At 47.3% G+C, this 26,003-nt stretch overlaps 3 protein-coding genes across 3 annotated transcripts in view; all 3 read right to left on the bottom strand.

Annotated features, from left to right (window-relative positions):
- The window catches only part of tmem65 (transmembrane protein 65), a 21,229-nt gene extending 10,198 nt beyond the window's left edge, over positions 1-11,031 (bottom strand). The window contains exon 1 of the mRNA XM_076754979.1: positions 10,426-11,031. Coding sequence (XP_076611094.1) covers positions 10,426-10,681 — 256 coding nt within the window. The 5' untranslated portion in view covers positions 10,682-11,031. The remainder of the gene's footprint in view (positions 1-10,425) is intronic.
- A 1,335-nt stretch (positions 11,032-12,366) lies between these two features.
- Positions 12,367-20,208, bottom strand: rnf139 (ring finger protein 139). The gene is made up of 6 exons (XM_076755249.1): positions 19,687-20,208; positions 17,048-17,703; positions 16,000-16,147; positions 15,799-15,905; positions 15,413-15,664; positions 12,367-15,090 (listed from the first exon to the last, which is right to left on the bottom strand). Exons 1-6 carry the CDS (start codon positions 19,847-19,849, stop codon positions 14,308-14,310), a joined length of 2,109 nt encoding a protein of 702 aa, XP_076611364.1. The 5' UTR covers positions 19,850-20,208; the 3' UTR covers positions 12,367-14,307.
- A 187-nt stretch (positions 20,209-20,395) lies between these two features.
- Positions 20,396-25,844, bottom strand: tatdn1 (TatD DNase domain containing 1). Its single transcript, XM_076754917.1, has 12 exons — positions 25,728-25,844; positions 24,668-24,733; positions 24,540-24,589; positions 24,032-24,095; positions 23,748-23,891; positions 23,089-23,131; positions 22,685-22,770; positions 22,562-22,602; positions 22,359-22,435; positions 21,387-21,457; positions 21,022-21,148; positions 20,396-20,906 (listed from the first exon to the last, which is right to left on the bottom strand). Exons 1-12 carry the CDS (start codon positions 25,804-25,806, stop codon positions 20,804-20,806), a joined length of 951 nt encoding a protein of 316 aa, XP_076611032.1. The 5' UTR covers positions 25,807-25,844; the 3' UTR covers positions 20,396-20,803.
- Between the last annotated feature and the right edge of the window lie 159 nt (positions 25,845-26,003).

The raw sequence follows: 26,003 nt of genomic DNA, 5'->3' as shown, positions 1-26,003 counted from the left end.
TCTGAGTCTACATTCACCCGCAGCACGAACCCAGACACTCAGATGGAAACCAGCGTTTTCAAGTTCAAGAGGGAGAACTACGACACGCTGGAGGACAATTAAAGGCAAGATTCTCTACTGATTAACAACATGTACAGAAATATTAAAATATCCACATTCATTTGAACTGAACTTTAAATTTATACTACTTCTACTTTGGTGGAAAAGTAAAATTGCAAATAATTCATTTTTAGATGTAATCGCAGTGCAAGTGAGAAATGTCCCTTCAGTTTAGATTAACGTCCACAGAAAAGACGTCTGGGTCTAAAGGAAGTCCGCTGAGTGTAAATGAGAGGATTCAGGAGCTGCTGGCTCCTTTCATGCATTAAAAATGATTTATTCCACCGATGTGCTGATTACACGTTTAAAACGACGACAAACAGGTCTGCCGCGCTCTTCACAGGCTCAGCTGCTGCTTGATATTTTATTCATCAGCAAAATGAAAAGTGAGTGTTCAGCAACATAAACAGCAGTTAAATCTAACTAGAAAAAAACAGAAACACAACTTCTCAATTTCCTCATCAGGAAGTGATTTCAGCGTTCAGCGTCAGAGCTTCGGTGGTTTGAGCACAACGAATGAAGTGAGACGCCTCGAATGGCGTCCGCAGAGACGCGTCGGTCGAGACGCTGCAGCAGAACTACTGAACGTTTATCGAAGACGCTCATGGTCCTCAGAGGATGGATGCTACATTTCAAGGAGCCGAGTTGGTAAAATGAAGGGAATCATGGGAAGGATGTAGAAAACATGACCCTCTAGTGACTCAAAGCTGGATGACGATGAAAAAATAACCCCGACAAAGAAAATGTGCTGCCAGCGGTGCCACTTTGGTCCAGTCTGAGTTGGACCACCATGACAGCTCGAGTGGTTCTGACAGCGCCTGGCGCGTCTCACCAGTCCTAAAATGGACGCCGTTCACGGGATAAAGACCAAACTTTACTCTCCCTGCTGGTGGATGAAACAGCAAACTGGTGCTTTTGTTGTCGGTGTGTAATAAGTGCTGCAGCCTCACGGGCCGCCGGGCCGGCTGTTGACTTCTCTTCCTGTTGAAAGAAGAATATTAATTTCAGACGTGCTGCTGAAAACACGAGGCCACACTGTGGGAATAACCCAGTTCCACCCTTCTCATTCTGACTTCCTAATGACTGCGGTGTGAGTACAAACACTGGGACTCCGGGGAAACATGTCCAGAAATAGGTCTGACTGACGCAGGCCAAAATGAATATCGCTGCACAATCTGCCAAAAGCAGCAGATCTGGAGTCAGATTAGAGAAGAGCTGAAGCTTTCAGCGTCTCAATCGGCTGCACAACATCTCATGAAGCTCACAACGACAGCAGTGTGAGTGTAACACGTTCAGACGTCAGCGTGTGATTAGACCGAGCACAAGCTGGCTCTGTGTGTGTGTGTGTGTGTGTGTGTGCGTGTGTGTGTGTGTGTGTGTGTGTGTGTGTGTGCGTGTGTGTGTGCGTGCGTGTGTGTAATTAGACATCAGCAGATGCTGCCTCATCTGTCTGCCGTCGGACTGCTGATTAACAGAGTGAAGCTGCTTCCTGCAACACAATGCACACCTGACACACACACACACAGCACACACCTGAGCAGCACACACACCAGTGACAGCTCACAGCTGGAGGCTTCGCTCAGATCATGAAGGAACGTTCCTGAATGAAACATGACTGAAGATGATGACATCAATACGACGGCGACAAGCATTCAGCTGCGTTTCCATCCTGATTCAGCGCCCGTCTGAGACTCATCGCTCAAACACGACATTTCCTCTGACATTTGCTTCGCTGCTGAACGCCGTTTGTGCTCTTGCGGTGTTTTGGCAGTAGGAGGATTCTCGCCGCTGAAAACCTCCCAGTCGGATGTGACAGCTGTCACGGTGTCGCCTCCAGCGAACACGAGAGGTGAAGCTGATTCGCCGTGCTCAGGGCGACTCGCGCTGCTTCCATTCAAACCAACCATCACTTCAAGCATCACTCAATCATCAGTCATCCTCTCATCACCTCGCTGCGATGTATCAGGTACATTTTCAAGCTCGTGTGATCTGATGACGTCACCGACCACATCTCTTTTTCAGTGACAGTACCTGCACGGAACGACAGCCGACCAATCAGAGCGTTGCAGGTGAGATTAAAGGATAAGGCTTGAAGTATTTCCTGTTACTGTCGGCAAACGCTAACTGCTCCGTCGAAGCACGTCTTCAGCGTCTGTGCCGACTAAAGCTTCTCCAGTACGACGAGCGCTCAGCATCTTGCCCGAGGACGCTTCGACACGTCGACCGCCGAGGGCTGGGATCGAACCGCTGACCTTCTGATGAGACGACGACCGGGACCGATGCAGCCACTTATAATTAGGTTAGAACAAATGATAAATGTCAATAAATGTCAGACTGAATAACGAGCTGAAAACAAATTAAGGCTCATTAAAGCTTTAATCAGTGCTAACCCGCATCGGTGATCATGGACTCAACGCTCACTTACAGCTCCTGCTAAAACCTCATGAATCCTCTGAAAAGGTGGAAATCTGAACTCTGGATTTCTACTAAAATCTACTGAACTTGACTCTCTGTGAACTCCTTTTCCTCTCTGAGACGAACCCCGAGTCCAAAGCTGGGAAATGTTCTCGTCGTCGTCACCGTCAGCAGCTTTAATTGAAGGGAAATCAGAGACTGGCAGCAGACAGACTGTCCAACCGAGCGTCCAGGAAGCGCCGGCTGTCATGAAGTCAAATTAACACCAAGCGGCAGCCGAGCGCTTCGCCGCCTCCTCCAGCCGACCTGGCAGCAGCTCAAGCGTCACTCGGACGTTTCTTATATTAAACTCTGGAAGCCAAAACTTCACGTGGGGTGAAAACAAACGGCAGCCTTGACGAACGCTCATCACCATCTTCTCTTTGCACGTCAACCCTCCAGCTTGGACGAGCTCGGTCTGACACTGACACACGACTGATTAAATCTATGAGCTGCCAGAGCTGCAGCAGATGCAAAGAATGGAAGAGAACCTCAGAGTATTATCCTGCTTGTAACATGGATATATGGCCAAAAGTATGTGGACACTGACCAGCCTGGCCATTAATCCTCAGCTACATCAGCCTCCACTCCTCTGGTTTCAGGCTCTGACAGGTTTGCTGACCGCCAAAGAGGAAGAGACCTGTACGATTCGTTTCATTATCTCTTAATCTGCAGATTGTTTTCACCATTAATCGTTTGTCAAAACAGTGAAAAATGTCCACCTCAGTTTCTCAAAGTCCAAAGACTTTAAACAGCTTGTCCAGTCAGTGAAAACCTGAAGAGAAAAGCAGGAAATCTCCACATCTGAGATCCTGAATTCTGCCATTTTTTGCATAAAAAATCTGTATAACAACTAATCGATTCTCAAGGTAGTTTGTTTTTTTCTAGGACTAGTTGCTGCAATCTTTGCTGCTGTCTACATCCTGTTCGGGATGCCATCATACACGTCAGGTAGCAGCAGTTCATTTATTGACAGCTACTTTCTGAACATCACTACATCTGGATTTCACTGACATCCTGGCACCGCGCTGCATCGCACACTCCAAACATTATGAATTATTCATCACATGCTCAGATATGCATCTCCAGCAGCTCCCTCCACAGACTCAGGTACCTCTGACTGTCCGTCACTCAGGCTGCGTTCGTCCTTCGCTTCACCGACGCCGCAGCCATCATCGCTGTGGATCACACGTTAACGAGGGATTTCCTCTGTCACAGCTGTGGAAACCTTCCTCGCACAGTGTGGAGATATCTGCGGTCACAGTTAGAACTGCAAGTATGGTTTAATACTGCAGTACTACTGTGAATCCCTGCTGCTTACCAATAAAAACACTACACAGAGATAATCAGTGTGTAAACACGTCGAAGAGCTGCTGCAGAAAACACATCAGTTTCTAAATGTGACTCCTTGTGACAAACTGACGCATTAATCAAAGTACTGTTTCGCAGCAGATGAGGTCTCTTCGTCCTCATTTCTTCACCTTCAATCCTCTTCTTCCTCTTTGAGATGACAGGAAGCTTCATCTCAATCTCCCGACGTGAGGCGGAGCTTTGGGCTGAGCTAAAAGCGACGCCGCGCTGATGTCGACCTGCTGGGATCGGGCGCCGCTTTAACGGGGCGGTTCAGGTTTTGAAGCGAAGGTCTCATTTATGTTCCTCTCCTGTAATCTTCCTCAAACCTCCCAGGTGCCGCTGAGCGCCTCAAACCTCTTCTTCCACAGACTGTTCACCTGTCTCAGCTCTCAGAGGAAATAACATCTTGTTTCCAGCACCCTCAACCTCACCGCCACACAACCAGATACGACCGGCAGCTTCCTGAGGCGTGTTGGCAGGCAGTGTGTGCCGAGCGGAGTCTGAAAACACACACTGTGCGGTGTGTGCGGCAGCAGGATTTACTATCATTACAGGTGTGTGGAGCATGAACACCTGTCTCACTCTCCGCTCTGACAGCGCAGAGGCAACGACTGCGTCCGTCACGTCAATCATGCTGCTTCTGAAATGAGGCCATGAAAAGCACTTTACAGACCCTGAACTCATCGTCAGGCACTGCTTGGATCTGAACACCTGCACTGAATCTGTATGCAGGTGGAGCTCTCCTGTTTTCTAGCTACATCCTCACTGAACCTTTCCAGGATGATCACCTGTTACCAGCAGATCACACTCTGTTTTATTAATGTTTTACACGGCGTCCCGGCATTTTTTAGTTATACTACGTTTTCATTATTTAGTAGCCTGCAGTTCTACATCCATAATACTGAATAAGTCACAGTTAACAAGTTCATAAACTGACATTTTCCACCAGCAGCTGCTTCGTTCGGTTCCAAACTTCCATCTGAAAGGGGATGGTTGTAATGGAAATACCTGCAGCTGCACCCAGCAGGGTCTGTGTGCAAACAACACCAAACACTGCACCCTGGCTGCTGCAGCGCAGGGACCAGTCCCGCTCCCGCTAATTCATTCCCTCTAGATTTGTACTATTTGTCTGAATTAATTTCAGGCGTCTATTATTGTCGCTGGTGGGAAACGTTCTCTGCACAGAGACGCAGAAACGCAAACCTCCAGCGCTCCATGCAAAGACGAACACAATCAGCAACACTTAATCCTTTTCCTCCACCGAACATCCAATCTACAGAGAGATTAATAAATCTGCACAGGAGCCAAGAAGAAGAGGAGATAAGCCAAAGGAGAGGCTGCAGTTTACTGCCATCATGTCACTTCTTATGGGATCAAATTAAAACGCCTGTATCAGCTTAGTCTCGGTCCCAAATACCACCACCCTGCACCCACAGGGGTCTTCATCCTGTCAGAGTTTCACACACAGATGACCGTGCATCTATGACCAGCGTGCACAAAGAGCCTTTTCCTGGCTTGTGTCTGTCTGCTTGGATGTGAAATTTCAGGTGAGTTGTCTCACCCCTCCCTCAGACTCTTACGTGGACCATCAGGTCCACATCAGGAGCACTGAACCGGCTCACGGCGGCCCCACTTTACGCCTCTCTCACACATGGCTGCTAGCATTGTTAGCACGCCTGATCAGCCCTCGTGGCGCGGCGTGCACGTGCAAACCTCTGAACCCTGCGTGCTGGTTCGACGGGTGTGTCGTAACTCGAGCCGTTGGTGGTTAATTATAAGCTATAGTGAAGCGCTCACAGGTGACTTCACCCCCTCAGACAGGCGGCAGCGAGGTGCAGCACACACACGGCTTCATAGACGGCAGCGCTGCTTTAACATGATGAAACGTCACCTCGCAGTCTCGTCCTCGGCTTCTTCAGTGACCAAATTAGCTCAGTTTATCCCACGAGGGCGTGCTGAATAACACCATGTAGAAACGCTGAGCCACAGCATCTTATGTCAGATAACACTTTAATCTGCATGGTGTAATGAGGCACTTTGAGGAGCTTTCTTTGTCTGATCGGAGGCGCCTGGACTCGCCCGTAATGAGCCGCCGCCTCTTCACACTTCCAGTGTAGAGACAGTGCAGTAGCAGAACTGGGACTTTAAGGATTTGGATCTGGTTCCCAGCTGGCAAAACACTGAGTTTCCTCTCTAATCAAAGCATTTCTCTCCTGGCTGAGTGACAGAAATCGTTTAGGCTGCAGGTTTCTCAGTTTTAGCTGGAGCTTCCCGTCATGATGAGCAGCAGGTTGTATCTGCTGCAGCTGTTTTCTGCTTAACATGCTCTCTGCATCATCACCACAACACCGTCTGCAACCACGCGTCAACACCACGACGGAGCTGGCTCTTCTTCGTCTGGTCTATTCACATCATATCAATATGAAATAATATGAAAATTCAGGTGTAAATGAAAGTAAGTGGAGCCGTCAGTTCAATGTGTGCTTTACATATTCAGCCAACGTTTCGTATCTTCTGCTGCTCAGCTCACTTTCAGGCCGTAACTCCAAATGTTCTGCCTCTCAGCCAACAAACAGCCACAACAGATCTGACTTTCTCTGATTTGTTGACAGCTCAAGCTGGATTTGGATTCAATAATATGCTACGAACCCGACTCCACAGCACATCTCCACTAAGCCTCGGCTAAAAATCAAAGTCTTAGCCTGGCAGAAGCACAGATCTGTGATCAGCATACGCCCGAGTGGTTTCAGCTGCAGACAGGTGAGTTCAGGAATATCACTTCTGGAAGGCCACGTTTTCAATTTCAGGATCCAACACTGATGATTCAGCCTGCTGATTACAGGTAATGATGACAAACAGGCTGCGTTGGGTCATCGATCTACAGGATTGTGGCAGAATTTAACTGCTTTTCTTAGCAGGATGAGATCTTTTAACTTCGGCTTCCATTATTTGAGGAACCAGTGAAAAGGAAATCAACACACTCCTGAAGAGCAAAGCTTTTATCTACATTTACTCTCCTGCCGAGGAGAAACTGTAGGTCTGCACTTTCCTGGTGCATTTTAATTGGACTCAGTGGGACACGCTGCCCAGCTGGGACACACTTATGAATAACAATTTCACGTCAGTCATCTTTCTTCAGTGCTGCTGCATCTCCTGCAAGATCAGCTGCACGTCACGGAGCGACGAGGGTTTCAGGGGAAGCTCACGAGGATCGGGAGGTTTGCCTCGCCGAGCGGCCTCGTGAAACTCATTTAAATCACTTTCCAAGCTTCAAAGAAAGTGGAAAATATGAGGAAATCCAGCCAGTAGTCGCTCAACACCTCAGTGATTTTCTCTCTGACTGAGCTCATCACACACAGTGAGAAACACTCATTTCTAAATATTACTGCGATAGAAACAACTGCCGTCCGGTCGCCTCCGCGCTCTCATCTTCACATTAAACTAAGGTTGAAAAGTGTGACAACAGACCTTTACAGGTGTCACACGGCATCAGCCGCCTCTGTCATGAGCTTCCCGAGCGAGGAGAGGAAGGATGAATGAGCCAGTCAGAAAAACACCGTCCCAGGTGCTTTTTCACCTGTCACCGCATCAACAGCCGGTGCAGGTTTGTGAAAGCCTCATCAGCGAGAACAATGCATGAGCAGAGCGACATTTTAGACCAATCACTGTGGAGAGTAAACACGCCGTCACCACTCGATGCTCCTGACTCACAGAGACTTAGCGAGTGTGCAGACGTGGTTTTAATGGTGTCTTCTCAGGTGTATTCTCATTTTCTCACTGCGGCTGTCGCAGGTGTTACTCTCAGATTTCAGAACTGGGGAGATTCATTTTGTGTCGCGGCCTCTAAAATCCCGTCAAATGTCATCACTGCCCAGCAGGAGCGTTTACATTTCCTATAAGAAAACGTACGAGACAATCAGAAAATCAGCCTCTATGTGATTCAGCACACACACTGAACCAGGACAGTCAGCTCAGCTCTAAAGAGGTCTTGAAGACGCTGAGAGCAGACACCAGCCTGCAGAGCCCTTTAACAACAGACCAGTATTACTTCAGCCTGTAGCGTTAATTAAGAGCAGCCGATGTGACCTGCGGCCGGTGGTGCTCGTCGTCTTAACGGTGAAGGAGAGTCGGTGCCGGCTTAAAACGAGAATCTGCTGCTGGAGGGTTTGCACTCTGCTCTTTGCCAATGAGAGCTGGGGTTTGAGTGGATCTTTGTAAATCTGGGGGTTAAAAATTCAGTGACCCCCCCCCCACTGGAGCGGCTCAATGAAGAGCCCGGCTGTGCCAAAGCAGAGCAGCGCTGCTACGCTAGCAGGCTGAGGTGGACTAAAAACAGCAGACTAAAGAGAATATACTCAGCAAAATAATCCCAGATCGGCCCAAAAGCACCACCGAGGATCAGCTCTATCAGCGTAGTTTGGTCCAATCGATGGTGCAGACGGAGGGCAGGAAGTGATTTCTGGAGGTGTAATCTATCACACAGATTTAAAACAACAGCTACAAGCAGCACGACTGACGCTTGTTTGCGGTCACATGAAGGTAAATGACGTGCCCTGCCCGGCAGTTTTCACTTCCTGCCCTCCGTCTGGAGTTGACGTCATGTGACTGCAACATGTCACACAGCCTCTGCTCGAGGTGGCCTCGCGCTTCTCTCCGTCTGCCGTCGTGACGAGCCGCTCGAGGTTGGAGCTTCTGCTAAATGTGTGAAATGCAGATGTTTTTAATGAGCGTGCATCTCAGCTCAGAGTCAACGGGCTGAAAACGCTTCATCGCTCAACAGTAATTGTTTCTAATTCCCTTACTGGTTTCCAATGACATTTAGCTCATTAATGGTAAAAGTAAAGGTTGGGGGGGGCCGTCTGGGGTCAGACGGTCGCTTATTAGCGAGGACTTCCTGAGCCGAACTCGCTCCAGCGCCGGCTGTCCAATTAATGTGCTGCACAGCGCTGCAGAGATGACCAACACTGTCCCATTAATACTGTGAGCTCAGGCGTACTTTTACTGCACTTTGACTGCGTCTGCATACAGTTAATGTCCACCATGGTGGACAGTAAAGACACATATTCCACCCTGGGTTTGGGTAAAGAGAAGCAGCAGAGGAGGGATCCCTCTGCAGCTCAGACACTGTGTGCTCAAGCTGCAGCGTTTAACATCCGTCTGTCTCATTAGCAACGACGACCGCGACTCAAAAACCATGAAAGACGATGGACTGATGCTGAAGCAAGCCAGCGTCCACAGAGGACGACCGGTGTCCGACTGTAAGACATCATGAATATGAGGGGTCTATGAGAGCAGTGAGGATAAAACACTGAAGTGTGCAGAGGTCAAACTCTCTCAAGAGGAGCTCAAAGCTGACATTAACGGTTTCTGCTGGACACAAAATAAAACAGGACCTCACATTTGTGACTTTCACAACTTTCCAGGGGCTCAGAGAGTCGATGAAAGTCAGAATTTTCAATGAAACAATGAGGTTTCAGTTCCTCTGGCGCCTGTGCACAGAGCAGCAGCCCCTCGCGTGACGCTACAGGCCAAGCTGCAAATACACTCGATCCGTTCCATCCATGAGATGCTGGTGCCTGGTAGGCGGACGGATTAGCAGCCAGAAAAGGGGAAACAATGCCCTAAAAACAGTCATCTTACATAAGAAACCCTGAGAGAGTCGTCAGTGACAGAGAGCCGCTCTGAAGCCTCGACGCTTCAAAACCCCGTCAGCATCCAGCACCTGCTCAGGTGACTGCAGGTGCTGCTCCTTCAGCAGTCTAGTCTAAGTCTAAAACTATTCATTTGTTATCAAGGATGGATTTTCGAGCCCTTTGAGGAACTGGAGAGTCCTGGAGACGCTGTGAGGACATCACGCAGATCTCTGTCCTCCTGTTTGACAGCTGATTTTTCTATTTCACAACATTTTCTGCTGATGAGTCACTCTGGGTCACAATGAGACTGTTTTCGTTTCCTTTCAAGCAAACAGAAAATACCCTCCGATGACTCAAATGAGGAAATACATGCACACACACACACACACACACACACACACACACACACACACACACAGCAAAAAAGGGAATGACTCTCAAACCACACACACATTTTGTTTACCTGCCACATGGGCCTTAGTATAACGTGGCAGATGCAGAGTTGTGCCTGTCAGGTGTCTGTCTTACCTGACAGGTGACAGTCTTTAAGGTGACAGTAACCAACACTGCACTCTGTACAGCTGCCACCTGATGTTACCAAAGAGCCACATGTCAGCAGTGAAGCTTCAAATATGAACCAGTCAAATTGGAAACTCTTGGCTCACCTGCGGCAGGTGTAAACAAAGACACACTGATCAACACCCCTTCAGGTGAGCTGCTCAGGTGGTAGATGGTGGCCACCCCTGTCTTAGCTCCTTTAAACAACTGTACACTTAAAATAAGAGGACCACCGGTCGTCATGGGGGCGGGACGGTACAGGTGCACCGTACCTGTAAATCTCAGCTCCGTACGGAAGCCGTCACCTTTGACCCGCGCGGTTTCTTACCTTGAGCGATGGCTATGGACTCGAAACTCTGCAGCTCCTGCAGCAAACACGTCCTCTCCCTCGGGTGGAGGCGGTAGATGAACTCCTTGGCTCTCTTCGGGGAGTTGAGCGGCTCCCTCGGCTCGTTCCTCCCATGAGTCCCCAGAGAGCGGCTCGGTGTTCCCGGCAGCCTGGGCGCGATCACCGCCGGTGCCTGCCTCGGTCCTAACTTCTGTACGGCCGGTCGGAGAGCTCTCTGTAGGCAAAGCTTCAGCATTGTGGCGAAATAAATAACGACTACACGAAGTCTGTAAAATGTAAAACCGGCTGTTTTTAACGCTTCTTTCAGCGCCGACCTCCGTCGTCGTCTCCCCGCTTCGGCTACGGCTCGGCGCCCGGGCAGAAGTTGTTTCTAGCGCGGTCCCTCTACGTCAGCTAAATTCGACCTCAGTTGAAAACAAACCGAGCAGTTTTGTTGGTCGTTTCTCGAAAACTCGGGTTAACTTTAAAGCAGCCGCTCATATCTTCTTGTCTCGGTGTCCGCCGCCCAAACGGTCTCATGATCTTTTAAGACTCGGCGTTCAGGAGTTCGGCTCATGAACTTCAAGCTCAGGCTGAACGAGACAGAGCGAAGTCAAGTCAGCCGGAATTAAAAACTACATTTCCGGCGGCAACTTTCAAAATAAAACACACTACTTCCGGTTACGCCTTTCGTATTAAATCCACCGAGAAAAACATCGCCATGGGAGTTGAAGTTGCCACAGTTAAATAAATAAAAAAATAAATGAGCATGACTCACCTGTAGGCACAGATAGGAGAATAACCTCATGGGGGCCAATCACCCCTTGGGCCTGTCACTTCATACAAAGCATCTGTACTTCACACACTAGCTGTAAGGTCACGGCTCAGGTAAAAGCAGACATGCAGATTATTTTTTTCTTTCTTTTTAAATATTTGTATATCTGGAGGAGTGAATCAAATCTGGAATGTAATCTGTCTCAGTGTAAAGTATTATTACACTTTGAGGCCCGTCAGATTGTGTGATGAATGCCTGATGAATCACTGACATGTTACTGACATGCACGATCCATCTGTGCCATTCTGATGTGTTAAATGCAGCATTGAAGACGTTTGGGCATAATCTGCTCAGTGTTTAAATGAATGTTACTCAGAAAAGCTAAATACATGGCAGCGTGGGGCTCTGGGCTGGTGTTCTGTCACTTCATGTCGTATTCTGATCGAATGGTTTGTAGGTGTGAGCTGCAGCAGTAATCACTGTGAGAATTTGACACTAAATTTCTGACACTGGCAGAATTCTGACACCAGTTGAAAACCAGCTGTCGGTGGACGTCTCTCACAGTGTGATCTCGGCCCAGTGTTTGACACGCTCCCATGTTTCTATTCTTTACTTTCACCTGAGAAAACCCAAAACCATACGAGCCTTTAACAGCCCATGGAGTTTGGTGACCTCGAATCAGCTGAACACAGGACAAAACAAAATGCCAAAACTGCATCTATCTATCACACAGTAAGACTCATAATTAATGGTAAATGAAAAATAATGCACCCCAGCCCACCTGCAGTATGTCTGTCTTTACTGGTAAGCCTGCTCCATCTCTCCTGGTGCCAGTTTAACCCACAGCTGCTAACTGTTCTGACAGCCATGTCATTACTCAAAACTCTTATTTTAAAACACATTTGTCAAATGAATCTCAGTTTTACTAGAAATCACTTCAGTACTGTGTTGCTGTGGAGGCTGTCAAACTTTAAGAGAACATCTGCTCTTTGCAGAAGCTGTCAGTCAAAGCAGAGGCTCGAGAAATGAACATAATGCTGAAACACCGCCATCTACTGGCCGAACGGGTCACCTGTGTCTCCGAACACTGAATTTCTGTGCCAAATATGTTTGACAGTCATTTAAACGAGGTGTTAATGACATCTGAGACACAGTCCAAACGCAATATCAAAGATGATTTTATTTACATAAATCTCTTTTTAAAACAAAAGGCAAAATGAACAGCTTTCACCTTTTGAAAAGCTTTCAGAACAATCAAACTCATCATCGAAGTCCTTCATCGCTGCAGCGTGTCAAAAAGCACAGCTTTCTAATCAAATTAGAACTTAAATCTTTCTCATCAACAAGAACTTAACGATTCCTTGCAGCTTATTTTCTGCAACCAGTAATTACAACAGTAATGAGCATGAGTTTGTTTCAAACCCTTAAGACGTTCAGGCTGTGAAGTCTAAACAAGGTAATACTCGCTGTGCTTCAAAGCTTTCAATACAAACTCTTAATGAAGACCTCTGTCGTCACTGAGGGGTCTGCACCATCACATCGGGCGAAAACAAGCTTCCTAAAGGTTTTCTGGGTCTTTGTGTCTGCAGCTCCTCATGATTTTCAGGCCTGAAATTCTGATTCATAATTTCTTGAAAACGCTCTTCAAGCCGTGCGGCGGGACCCTGAGACCAGAACAAGCCCTCGGAAAGCTGGAGTCTTCGTGGTGTGCTGCCTGACCGTGGTCGGAAGCAAAAAGGTGCATTTACTGGGCGATGCGACCCCCCCTCTGGGAATAAAAATGACATCTGCTCTCACAACATGACCAATAATCGACACGGAAAACAAATTATGGTGCTTTTTTCCTTTGAAAAGAAATGCAAGTACCCGGCAGACGACACAAGATCCAGAAATGATCACTTCATCCGATCGGCCTACTTCTACATCTGTGACGAGCACTTAAACTAAACACTGATTCATGTGAGCAGACACGAGGCAAGTAGAAAAAGAAAACTCTTCTTATCTTAAGGGAGACTGTGTGCACGTTTTTGTTTTAATATATGTACAATAACGTACACAGATGTAGGCGAGGTCACACAAGAGACCAGTAGTAATTAATGAGAGAGGTATATCAGTGATTACAGTAGCAAGTCGTTCGTCCTCCGTGTTTCCTCTGGGCGGCGCACAGTCGACAGAAAACTGCTTCACTCTCCGGACGAGTTCGTTAAGGACAGAAACTTGAGCTGTGATCAATCTCCAAATCAGGATTTGAGAGCGCTCGAGGCTGCTTTAAAAGGAAGCCAGTGAAAATCGACGTCCGCTGACACGTGACAAACGAGTAACCCTGATGAAGCCTGTGAGCCAATCGTTCTTGGCTGAATAAAAACAGCTGGATAAAGCAGCGACAGCAGGTTTCAGCGCTCCAAACTCCCAAATTAAAGCTCGACTTTGTTTAGTCGCTCCACAGTTTTGCCGTTAATAAACTGACACTGCAGCGTTTCCCCAATAACACCCCGCTGAGGAGCAGGAGCTGCATCCCTACGACGTCTTCTCAGCACATTAAAAGTCGACAGGCGCGCGTGCGCACACACACACACACACACACACACACACACACACACACACACACACACGAGGGCTGCACGTGTGACACAGCTGTGAAGTGACTGCAGTGAGGCTTCATGTCATCTTTCTCTTCTTTTCTACGGGCCTCGAGGACGAGCTGCTGATCGTCTGATCACGTGACGTGCTGACGTGTGTCAGCTTTGAGGCTTTGGGGCAGAAACAGTGTTAAGACAGCTGTGGTCACACCTACGCTCCACTCTTTGATTAATAACCTAATCCATGGAGAAGAATTCAACAACGAGTTTTTGGTTGACATCACGCAGCCCTGGCGCGCACACACGCACACGCGCACGCACACGCACACACTCAGAATGAGAGCAGCAGTTAACTCTTTCCACGAGCCCTTGTAGAGAAAAACCCGAATCAAACGAAAAGAAACGAACAGGAAACAAACAGAACGACATCCCTGACGGTTTTAAGATGCTGAAGTTGTCTTTTATAATTCTTTTTAACTTAAATATAATAAAGATATACGTATATTCTTTTCTATGGATCTCTTCTTGTCAGTCCTCGGTGGAGTCTGTGTCATCGTTGATATAATCTTCCTCTATTGGCGTGCTGCCATTCTGAGTCCCCCACTCGTCTTCGTCGTACTCTATGCTGTCGTTGTCCTCCAGCAGCTCGTTGTCGAGCTCCACCGGTCCTCCTGCGGCCTGGACCCCGGCCGCGGCTCCGTCGGGCGGCAGCTCGGCGGCCGGCTGTCCGTGCTGGTTCTCCCCCGGCGCCTGCGGGGCTGCGGCAGCGGCGTCCTGCGGCGCTGCGTAGCCCCCGTTGTTGTTAGAAAAGGCGCCTCTGTCGCGGCTCTCCTCCTCCACGTAAACTCTCTGATGGCACATGGGACACGTGTCCTGGATGTAGAGCCACTTCCTCAGGCACAGCGCGTGGAAGTAGTGATGGCAGGGCGTGATGCGGGCCGAAGTGGCGAACTCCTGGTAGCAGATGGCGCACACGTCCTCGATGTCCCTCAGCTGGTCCCCGCGCACCTCCGGCAGAGAGTTGATCTTCTTGACGGCCGTGCGGCGGTTGATGAAGGTCTTCCAGCCATTCTTGGCCTGCAGGTAGATGTTGAAGTAAGCGTGCAGGCACATCATGCAGGCGCGGATCTTGCTGCCGGACTCGAACATCATGGTGTAGGCGCCGTTTCCGAACATGATGACGCCGAACAGGAACTCGATGATGTTGCCTGTGGAGCGCACGTAGTAGACGTAGTCGTCCAGCTTCTCCCACAGGACGTTGGAGAAGCCATCTGCCATGAAGAGGCCGTAGACCGTCAGTGACACCACCACCTGGACGGACGGAGGGAAACCAGTTAGAGGCTAAACCCAGCACTGTCAGCTGGACAGAGGACGAGACAGACGCCACCCACAGCAACATCTGAGAGATCATTAAGAGCACTGCTAATGAAACAAAGATGGAGGGCAAAGCACGGCAGCAGGGTGAGACGCACGTCCAAACATCTGTGCCACTGTCAGTATGAAAGCTCACACGCTGTCCTTTAACCAACTTTACTGAAACACTACAAGTATGGATAAAATGTAGTACAATTACTTCACACTCTAAAACACATTTAAGAAAAGATGAAGGTCCTTTTGTTTTTTCTGTCCTCACCTTGAGGCAGAGCTCCACGCAGAAGGCGGTGACAGCAAAGAGCCAGGTGTTGAGGGCGTAGTGGTGCCACAGGGCGTAGCTGAGCACCACGGGGAGCACGAAGAGCGCCAGGGACACCAGCAGGACGGGGAGATGGCGGCGAACGGAGGAGACGTGGGAGGCGCTTAGGGACATGAGGACGGGGTCGGTCATGCCGTGGATGAAGTGCAGGATGGCCGTCAGCAGAAGGCACATGTTCCGGCTCAGACGCACCTTAAATCAAAGTGAGGAAAGCTTTCAGTCGCTGACAAATGACCCCCTTTCTGCATCCACTAATCACACCCGGCTCAGTAATCGATCAGGCTATCAGCTGCAGAGCTGCAGTCATGAGTCCTGCAGTGACATACCAGGCGCTCCTCAGGGTCCAGGCTGCTGAGGCCGGTCTGCAGAGCCAGGATGAAGAACAGAACAGGAGCCACGAAGCCTAAACGCTTGTCCTCCTCCTCCGTCGAACCTGCAGAGTCGAAACAAGACAAAACATCAAACTTCAGGAGCATCCTTACAGCCGGAGTCCAGATTCTGAAGCCTGGAAACGCGCTCAGTCGTACCTATGAAGGCCAGGATGCTGAGGCCGAGGTAGTGCGCGACAGAGGAGATAACGGCGCTCATCCCCAGAACCGTGAGCGTGGAATCGCAGCCAGAGATGATCAGGTTACTGGTCAGATCCCAGAACACGTCCCAGCTCAGCAGGTAACCCTGTGCAGTCACACAGTTACATGTCACCAACACTTCCGACTGCAGCAGAAAGATTTTAACTTCAGGTTCACTCCTGCCTCCCAGCAAGGACGCAGACATGAAGAAACACGGCATCAAGGCCGACTGACACTGGATCCTTGAGGCCACATGCATCTAGAAATGTGGTCTCTGCAGATTTATGACTGTGATACGTACTGAGCTCTACGTGTAGCAGAAAAATCCACTCAACACAGTTTTTCAGTGACCTCAAACGTTGGTGTTTCTGTACTGAAACTTCTCGTTACTGATCAGCTAACAGACAAACTGATGTAACGTACTTCTGACATACTGAAACTGGCCGAGGCTCGTGTGTTGGTCGGGCTTTACGAAGCTTCTGCTGCAGTGAACACACATTTCTTCCTTCATATTTTGCAGACCTGCATTAAACCACGGTGTTCACTCTGCCTGTGCATCATTCTTTTACTCTCAAAGCTTCCACTGAGGTGACGAATGAAGCCACATCATGTCATATTTTATGATGTCATCAATTAAATTAATTAATTGAAAATTCAAATCCTCAAAGAGACTCTTCTATTTGAGTAAAGTGATTTGTCGATTAAATGAGTTTGTCTCTTTAATGAACTTGTCATTCAACATAAATACATGTAGGCAGCAAACTGATCCAGCTGAGGCAAAAAGTGACGAAAAATATCTGAAATCTTTGGCTTATTGCTGTCAGACTGCTCATTAATACAAGAGGGAGAGCAAACAGTTCACTTTGACCGCAGTGAAAATGTTTTTGAAAGACTAAAGCCAACAAATATGGACTGAAAAAAACAAAAAAAATTCCTAATGCTGCTGTCTATAGGAGGAAAAAACCTTCAGAGCTTTGTAAATGAAATCTAAGACTTCTGGTCTTACCTGTGAGTCGGAGCTCCCGTCTGCAGCAGCACCGGTGGCGTCGCCGCTCTCCCTCCTCACCGCCCGCACCACGTACACCAGGATCAGCGCCTGGGCCGTGACCCGGGTCAGCCAGAACACCCGCAGCACGTCAGGGAATCGGATCCGCTTCCAAGTGTCCTCGAGCAGCAGCTGAAGCCCGTAGATTCTGTACATGTGTCGTACGAGCAGGTAGACGTACCGGCACGAGTAGTAAAACCACTTGAGCCTCGCGGCCAGGCACACGGCCGTGTTGAGCGCCAGCGCCAGGCCCGAGAACACGGCCACCAGCTGCCTGACGTCTGCCGGCAGCTCGATCATCAGCCCCCACAGAGGGATCATGATGTCCAGAACCACCAGAGCGGCGAACACAGACTGGAGGTTGAGCAGGAACACGTAGCCCACGCCGAACACGAGCTGGACCGCGGCCATGCCCAGCCACAGCGTCGGCCCGTTCCGGGGCAGCAGCCTGAACCCCAGCGCTGCTTTGTAGTAGGCGCTGTAGAAGTCTATGTGGGAGGTGGCGTAGTAGTTGAAGAGGACCGCCGCCATGCCGAGGAGAACAGCAAAGAAGAGGGTGTAGAACTTGAACAAGGCTTTCTGGGAGAGCAGCAGCACCACGCTGGAGATGAGGACACCTGGGAGACACGAGACACGGCGGACGAACATTAAAGGGACGGAAAGGTCAACTGTTCCCGTCACATTCTCTGACAGAGAAAGGCACAAGTTCTCAAAACACAATGAGATTAGGAGGAAAACAATCAGCTTGCAGCGCTTTAATCCGACAAGTGAACGGCAGAACAAGCAGCAGAGCAAAGGGCTCAGATCAGCGTCGACACAAGCACAGTCATCGCTGCAGAGGGACGAGCTGTCCTGAGCTCAGGCGCTCTCAACTCAGTCTGTGAGGTTTGTGGACTCGCGCTCATGAGTGTGTCGTGTGTGTGTGTGTGTGTTGACCTAACGCTCCTTTCCATCATCTTGGCTCGAGCTGAACTAAACAAGCTGCAGCCTTGCTGAGAGTGAGCTGAAAAGTGCACCGCTGTAGTGAAAAGGGGTGCGCTGGATTTCTAACACGGAACGAGAGCGTCATCGTGAAGCTGAAGGCGGCACAAAAACCATTTTATCTCAATTATCTTGTTTCCATTACTGCTGACAGCCGAAATCGTTAGAGTAAACTAAACCCGATTAATGGCCCCGCTCGGGGGCAAAGCAGTCAAACACCAGACAAACATGTCAAACATGAGGCGAAACCACCCAGACGTCAACTGTCTCAGCAGTCGTTCATCAGCGTGACGTTTGAGCACATACATGACCACCTGACTCTGTCCATACCCTTGACCACGTCGCCACCTTGACCTTTGGCCTCGCACAACGTTTAACTAAGAAGCTTTAGCTGAGAGCAACGTTAACCTTGGAATAGCTTTGTCAAGAGTTCATCAGCTAAACTCATCTTTGCTGTTAAAGTGGTGTCTTCAGTTGTTGTTCCTATTCTGGTTTTAATCACTTTAGGCCACCAAAGTCTCATTTGGTGTAAACATGATTTGTGTGCCGGTACGAAACATTAAAACTCACAGGTCGAGGAAACACGAGAGCGTTGGCTGACCCACTTTCAAGGCACCTTATTTAGCCCCTCGCCTCTCCAAACCCAGAGCTCTAGACTAACACCAGGAGGACGTTCACCGGGCCGAGCCGCTCAAAGGTCAACACACTGTACAAACGCAGAGTTACGTAACCTGCTCTGTTTGTCTGCGTACGGAGGTTCCTGCTAAACACTAAACACTGAGCAGAGAGAAGCTGTGGAATGAGAAGAAGAAGAAACTGCTATGATTACTGTACTGTAGTTTTAAGGCACTGAGCAACTTGAAGTACGCCTGTGAAGGGCCATAAAAACATGAAGATGTGAGTCATGAATACTCCAATAAAAGGAAATCAAGATGACGAATGATTGATTGATCGTTGTTAATCTGTTCACTCCTTCTATCACTCTATAAGTTACATTTTTTAATATAATGTGAGCGTTTCCTGGTTTTCTTTGTCTTCTATGATAACGAACGGAACATATCTGCGGTTTGGACTGCTGGTTAGACAAACATTTAGACATGGAAATAAGAAAATCTGGGCTTTGGGAAACTGATGACATTTGACCGAGAGAACGATTAATGAGAATGAAACGGAAGTAATTGTTAGAGCTGTCGTGGTTATGGCTCACATCACTTTTACGTGACAGAGTTCAGACCGTGATTCAGACAAATAACAGCTTTCTCTTCAGTCACATTGACGAAGAAGCGCATTCGAACATGAATGACAGACTGTCACCGAGACTTCCGTTGGACTCCGGCGGGGACACCTGTGATAAGATACCTGACGTTAGCAGCTAGCTACCGGCACCTTAACGTCAAATGAGCTTGAATTAACTTTGAGACAAACTAGTTCAGCTCAGTCAGCTCAGTGTGGCTGGTGCTGACGTTGCAGCAGGTATGTGAATGCGCTCTGGTCGACCTGACAGGTGACATCGCTTCACTCTGCTGACTAACGTCATGCTAACGTCAGTTAGCTAACTTAGCTGTCAGCTTCCTGTCTGGATTTTGAGGCTCCTGCGGTGGACACTTTTAGATGCTTACCCATGACTCTGACCAACACCTTGCCCATCGCACCGGCCCATCCCGAACCAGGGTCGTAGTAAGAGTTAAAAATGGCGTCGATAATAAAGATACAGGGAACTCTCAGAGCCACATCCAGCACCGCTAAGGCCTGCTGGCCTATTCGGGCTTGTGTGGACGCCATACGGCTTCAGTGGAGGGCTTACAGTCCCGGGGAGTCCCGGCTACCCATGAAACATTAAAAGAAGTCCAAGTCCTCCAGCAGCGACCTCTCGCCTCCTGCTTCGCTTCGCCTGGTGTTTATTTGATAGCTGGGAACCTGCTGCCATCCGCCATGTCCGCCCAGCTCAACCTCCTGTTGCTTCTTCTTCTTCTTCTTCTTCTCTTTAATGTCCGCTGGCTCCAGTCAACAGTGTTATCGCCACCAGCGGTTACACAACACAGCCCTCCTCAGGTCCCGTCTCGTCTCCTATCGTGAATTATATCAGGATATCTCCGGTTTGCCCATTTCCTACCGCTCCAGGAAGAGACCTTACAAGTTGCGTGGCCGTTGGTTCTGACGTACGTGACGTAACAGTCAACGTAAGAGGGCGTGACAGTGGACGTTGCATGTTTCACGGATGTTTACATATTTATTTAAATGAAATTGTATAAAAATAAAAAAGACGACACATTGAAAATAATAGTAATAAATATTTTTTTCTTTTATGTTCTTTGTTTTCTATCTTTTACACTTTCCATCTTGTGTCCTTTCAAATGTAATGGGAACAAATTTTGGTTAAGTGCTGGCAAAAAAAAAATTCTACACACACACACACACACACACACACACACACACACACATATATATAAACACACACACAAACACACACACACACACACACTGTATGTACATGAAACAGAAAATAAGTAATTGTTTCAGCATCAAGGTGAATCCCATGAAAAAGTCATTTTTATTTCAGAAGAAGACAGATTTGAAGTTATTTGACTTTTCAAAATTGGCAAACAGAGTTTTATCCCTGGAAACAGACAGACAGACAGACAGACACACACACACACACACACACACACACACACACACACACACACACACACACACACACACAGCAGCTTCATTAAGGTTTCATCTGGTTCATCATCAGCTGGAGCTGAAGAAGACTTTGGTGGTGTTGCTGTAGATTGTGTTGGCCAGCTCCAGCGGCTCCTCCTCCCTCGCTGCCGCCATCACTTCTAGAACTTGTCTGGAGACAAACAGTCAAACCTGGACGTTAGCTGTTAAATTTAGCACCTGCTGGGTTTAAAAATGGTGTTTGTCCACTTGGATCCACCCTCTGCCGCCTCCCTGCCGTTACTCACATGATGTGACAGGGCTCATTCCGGTCCTTCAGACAGTGGCCCGCCTCCCATTTCTTCTTCGTGGGAAACGTCGTTTTAATGTATTTGGAGCCTGCGTGAGTGTTCTTCACACCACACCATGGAGCATCTGGGAAGGAGCAGGAAGTTACTGATGCGTTACGATGTCGTTTTTTTTTCAATGTGATAATGAAGCCATAAAACACAGCAACTTGGATCTGAATGTTTCATAACTATTTCCCTCTATTATCAGGAGCAACTAGCTTCATGCGGTTAACAACAAAGTTAATTCTATTTTCTTTTCTTTTCCCATTCAGTGACCACATTTTGTCAAATACCTTCATTAGAATGAACTGGCTGCAACTCACCCGTTTCTATCATGAGCCTCTCAGTGGGGATGGACTTCATAGCTTCGATATTGGCCTCTGTTTTCAAGGAACTGAAAAACAGAAATAATGATAAACACAGGTGAAGTTACAGTGTGACTAAGATGCACCTTTACATAAAGAAATGACCTTTCACCTCTTAAAAACTGAGGTGTGAACCACAGAGCTACACGACAACTCAAGCAGCGATTACAGGAGAAATCTGACCTGAGTTTAGGTGTCAGGGTTTGTATTTTGGGACCCATCATCAGTTAAATCAGTGTCAAGAAACCACAAATATATTAAAAGATATATAATAATAGATAATACATTAAAAACACTGGGCAGAGTGACTTTCATGTTCCCAAACGCAGCACGATTCTCTGACCTGCAAGGCCATGAGGTTGCACCAAAACAGGAAGTGAATCCTTGAACTTGTATGGTGTGTGGGTGTTAATAAGTCAGTGTTCAAGAGGTGGAGATTAAATTTAGAATCAATCTAATTTAATGAAACTGAACACCTGTTCTACCTGGGCACCTGTTTCTTATATGCTAGATGTTTCATGTCTCAGGGTTGTACAGTAAAACTGATCAGTTATCTTCATTTTTAAAAATAAAAACCTAAAAGCTGCATATTGTATGAGTCATGATTTTTAAATCCAGACTCCAAATGATGTTTTCAGACCAGAGGAACATTTTCACAGTACATCCTGTTCGGGACCTGAATTATTACTGCGTCTGTACTACACGAAAAGGGCTGATTGTAGTTCTCAGAATGCAGCTGCACACGCAAACAGAAAAAAAGCCCTTGTAGGTCTTCGGTTCTTGAGGGAGATCCCCAATGGGCGGCTCCTCACAGGGAGTCCCAAGACCTGTTGGTCTAAAAACAGTCAAAGCCAAACACAAGCTGGAGCTGAGCCCAGGTGTGCTTCGTGTCAGGTCAAGTCTTTGGTCTCAGGGGGGAAATCCTCTCACCATCCATTGATTCCAATGTAGAGGTTCAGCTCAATGAGGGCAGCGGCGTCCTCTGCAGTCCCATCAAATGAGTGGACCTGAGGGAGGAAACAGGAATCAGCTCCACCTGCAGCGCATTCATTTCTGTGTTCTGCTCTTTTAATTATCTCTGAATTATTGTGATCTTTAACAAACAGCACACAGAATAAAACGAATGTCCTCACCACTCCTCCAACACAGCGGTCTCTGTTTCTCTTCATGACGTCTGTCAAAACAGAGACAAAGAAGCAGATGTAAAAAAAAATCCCTCCCATGAGTCAGACCTGGTCTCAGGTGCACAAACCCACCGATGAACTCCTGATGGGAGTTTCTGCAGTGGAGGAACATGGGCAGCCGGGTCTCCTCTGCCAGCTCAAACTGCTTCTCAAAGTATCTGTTCCAGAGCAGAGCAGAGACGATGAAGAGTGCAGGCTGATCAGCAAGAAAATGACGACAATTTTGAAGATCGGTCCTTGTTGACGTGACCAAACATCTCCTCCTTCCAGCTTCTCTGATGTGAGGATTTGCTGTTTTTCACACCGCAGAGTAAAGGCTGAACGCACGTTTGCCTCAATGCTTGGACGGCTTCAGACGTGCTTTCTGGTCAAATCGTCTCTGTTCACAGCTCATCACAAGCAGCCAGAGGCACATTTCAAAGGGTTGAAAGCCAACTGGAGCAGTTTTCACGCTCAATAGAGACAAATAAACTTACTTGAGTTGAGTTTCTTTTGGGCAAAACTCCAACCTGTCAAAATCTGGAGCAGGAAAAAAAAAGGTGACACACACATTATAATATCAAGATATTAATGAGCAACAGAAATACATCCAACTTCACTATACTTCATCATATTTCATCATATGTTACAGTTTGTACAATATTAATCGTACGATGACATATACATAAATATGTTAAATACATTACATTATATATTCAATATAACAGATGTGGTACACACAATAAATTCTAAATGATCGTCTGTCATACGACACCACATACGGAGGTGAGTGCATCATATCTTGCTGACTTGATGTTATTTATTACGCCTCTTTGCTCAGAGACGTTGCTGCACTGTTAGTTTAAGGTGGAACACTGTCGGGGGAACTGTGTCTAAACCGCTTACAGTATTACAATACTAGTAGTAATGTTTTACTTCTTATTCATTTCTTAGTATTTCTCTATTTGTTCATCTTCTCTGCTCTCCGTTTGTGCTGCTGCAACACCCACATTTCTTCCATGGGGATCAATAAAGGTTTATTTCGTCTTATCTAATGTTTGAGCATACCGGATCTATTTGAGTAATTTCTGTTCCTTACTTCTTCTCTGTATTTTTTTTGTTACTGCACAGATGCAGCAGTTCTAAGAGTACACACCGAGTCCGCACTCCCCGATGGCCACCACCTTTCCTCTGTGGGCTGTCGCCAGCTCCCTCAGCCCTGAGAAGTACTGAGATTCTCCATGCTGCTCAAACTCAGTGCAGCGGGTGGGATGGCAGCCGACAGTGCAGTAAAACTCATCTGTGAGGAAGAAGGGAGATTGTTGAATATGAAGTTAGAAAAGTCCAGCATAGAGAAAAGCAGCTGGCAGATTATTCTAGAAAATCAACCAAAAACCATTTTGTCGCATTCAGTAACACGTTTGTCTTTGTTATTATCACCTCTGCTCTCAGCTAGCTTAAGGGCCTCCTTGCTGTCCTCAAGGCTTCCTCCTGTGATCATGAACTGGAACAAAGCAACAGAAATTAAGACATTTCAAGGCTTTTTTTCAGTGTGCCATGAAAACACAAAGTGTCAACAGTCCTGCTTAGACAGCGGAGCTCTAAATGCTAACGTCAGCATGCTAACAACATGCTGATGTTTAGTAGGTGTAATGTTCACCACCTGAGTTTAGCATGTTAGCAAGCTAACTTTTACTAATTAGCATCAAATCCAAAGTATGGCCGAGGTGACGGGAAGGGCTCGATGGTCACTGAAACATCTGCAAACCACAAACTTCATGTGGACACAATGAGCAGATTCATCCTCCAGTGACCGTGAATGTCTGCGCTAAGCTAAAATTAATCCATCCAATACATGTTGAGATATTTCAGTCTGGACCAACACTGCAAAGCCCCTGGTGTGACGACAAATTGAATAAGTGCACTTAGTGATGGACGCATGTCTCACCTTTTCAATCCCGGTTTTAAGAGCTCTGTCGATGATCTGATCGAAGTCATCTGTCAAAAAAATCACAGCTAGTCTCAGATTAATGTCGCCTCAACAGCCCACAAGCCACGATAAGAAAAGCTGCTCACCGTCGTGTTTCTGCTTCCCTCTGTAGAGGCCTCTGAACATGGGATCTGTCAGGTTCACGCCGATATCTGGAGACGGAGAGGTTAGAAATCATCAATACTGCAACGTGTCACCAAACACGTTCCTGTGATTGGTTGAAGTGCTCTATCTATCAATCAATCAATCAATCAATCAATCAGTCATTTTTTCCATCACCGAACATTTAGTTTTCCCCAAATATCACCTCGAAACCTACAAATATTTAGTCATAAATAACTTCAAAGATTCATCTATCAAAATAATTTTCCTGTCAATCAATTGATGAACTACATGTTTCAGCTCTAATTACCACTGACCACTTTCATTAAGGCAGTATTTTAAGGCTACTCCAGTATACTGCGCAGTATTACATTGTACTGGTGTTTTTCCTGGTCACTCACTGTGTGGTGCATCATGTGGGTCATGATTGATAAGTTACATTTAAGTTTATTTCAGACTTATCTAAATTGATTTTGCCAGTTGATTTCCTGTAGTTTTCCTCCTTTCAGCTCTGTATTTTAAACCTCAGCTCTTCAGCTTTTTGCCAGTTTGTGCCTGTAAATATTTGAATGACAGAAATGTCTCTGTGAGGGATGTTTGCATCGTTTCATCTCAGTTGCTTTTATTGTGTGAAACTGAAAGCATTTCAAAGTAAATTGACCGAAATGTGTCCTTAGTCCTGAAACCCTGCTGGGCTGCAGCCATGGTTGAAGCTTCAGATTCCCTGTTTGGAGCAACACAAACTGGGTTCAGGTATTTCACCACCTTCATGACTCCATTTGGATTCCTCACTTTAATGCCAACACACTACCTGCTGTTGACAGTAGTTCAGTATCAGCTGTCACAAACACAAACCAGCTGACGTTCACAGCTGCAGAGCTCTGTCACTGCTGTGTTGTCATGCTCAGCAGAGCTAACTCATAGCTTCCGTGCTAACTACACATGTGAGCCTGTCAGTTTACAGACGCAGGCACGTAGTGACACCCAGTCTTCTACGTTTTCTTCATACTTCATCAAGCTAAACATTAAACACAAGTGTCTTACCAATGAATTTGTGCTGAGCCATGGCTGTACGAGAAAAACTTCTTAAAAGAGACACACATGCAGCTCCCACCAACACCATAACGCTGCAGTACCTTAATTACTGTAGCAGAGAAAGGCGCGTCACTGACATAGCTAGCTTTCGGCTACTTTTCCCTGTTATCCAGATTTATGTGAAATACAACATAGAGCCAATTTATTTCAGAATTACTAACATCTGCGATTAAACTCTGATCAGAGAGAAAACGACAGCGACATTAAATGTTTTGCGCATTTTGT

Source organism: Chaetodon auriga, chromosome 17 (assembly GCF_051107435.1).
Source record: "Chaetodon auriga isolate fChaAug3 chromosome 17, fChaAug3.hap1, whole genome shotgun sequence".
NCBI lineage: Eukaryota > Metazoa > Chordata > Actinopteri > Chaetodontiformes > Chaetodontidae > Chaetodon > Chaetodon auriga.
This window is presented reverse-complemented; position numbering and strand designations above follow the sequence as displayed.

Bases quoted from the DNA above. Each gene is read 5' to 3' on its own strand.
- tatdn1 (XM_076754917.1), bottom strand. From the start codon at position 25,806: ATGGTGTTGGTGGGAGCTGCATGTGTGTCTCTTTTAAGAAGTTTTTCT. The intron at 23,892-24,031 runs GTGATAATAACA...TCTTCCTCACAG, and splicing joins TAAGCTAGCTGAGAGCAGAG to ATGAGTTTTACTGCACTGTC. The intron at 22,436-22,561 runs GTGAGGACATTC...TTCCTCCCTCAG, and splicing joins ACCGCTGTGTTGGAGGAGTG to GTCCACTCATTTGATGGGAC.
- rnf139 (XM_076755249.1), bottom strand. From the start codon at position 19,849: ATGGCGTCCACACAAGCCCGAATAGGCCAGCAGGCCTTAGCGGTGCTG. The intron at 17,704-19,686 runs GTAAGCATCTAA...CGTGTCTCCCAG, and splicing joins GGTGTTGGTCAGAGTCATGG to GTGTCCTCATCTCCAGCGTG. The intron at 15,091-15,412 runs GTGAGGACAGAA...CCGTCCGTCCAG, and splicing joins GCGTGGAGCTCTGCCTCAAG to GTGGTGGTGTCACTGACGGT.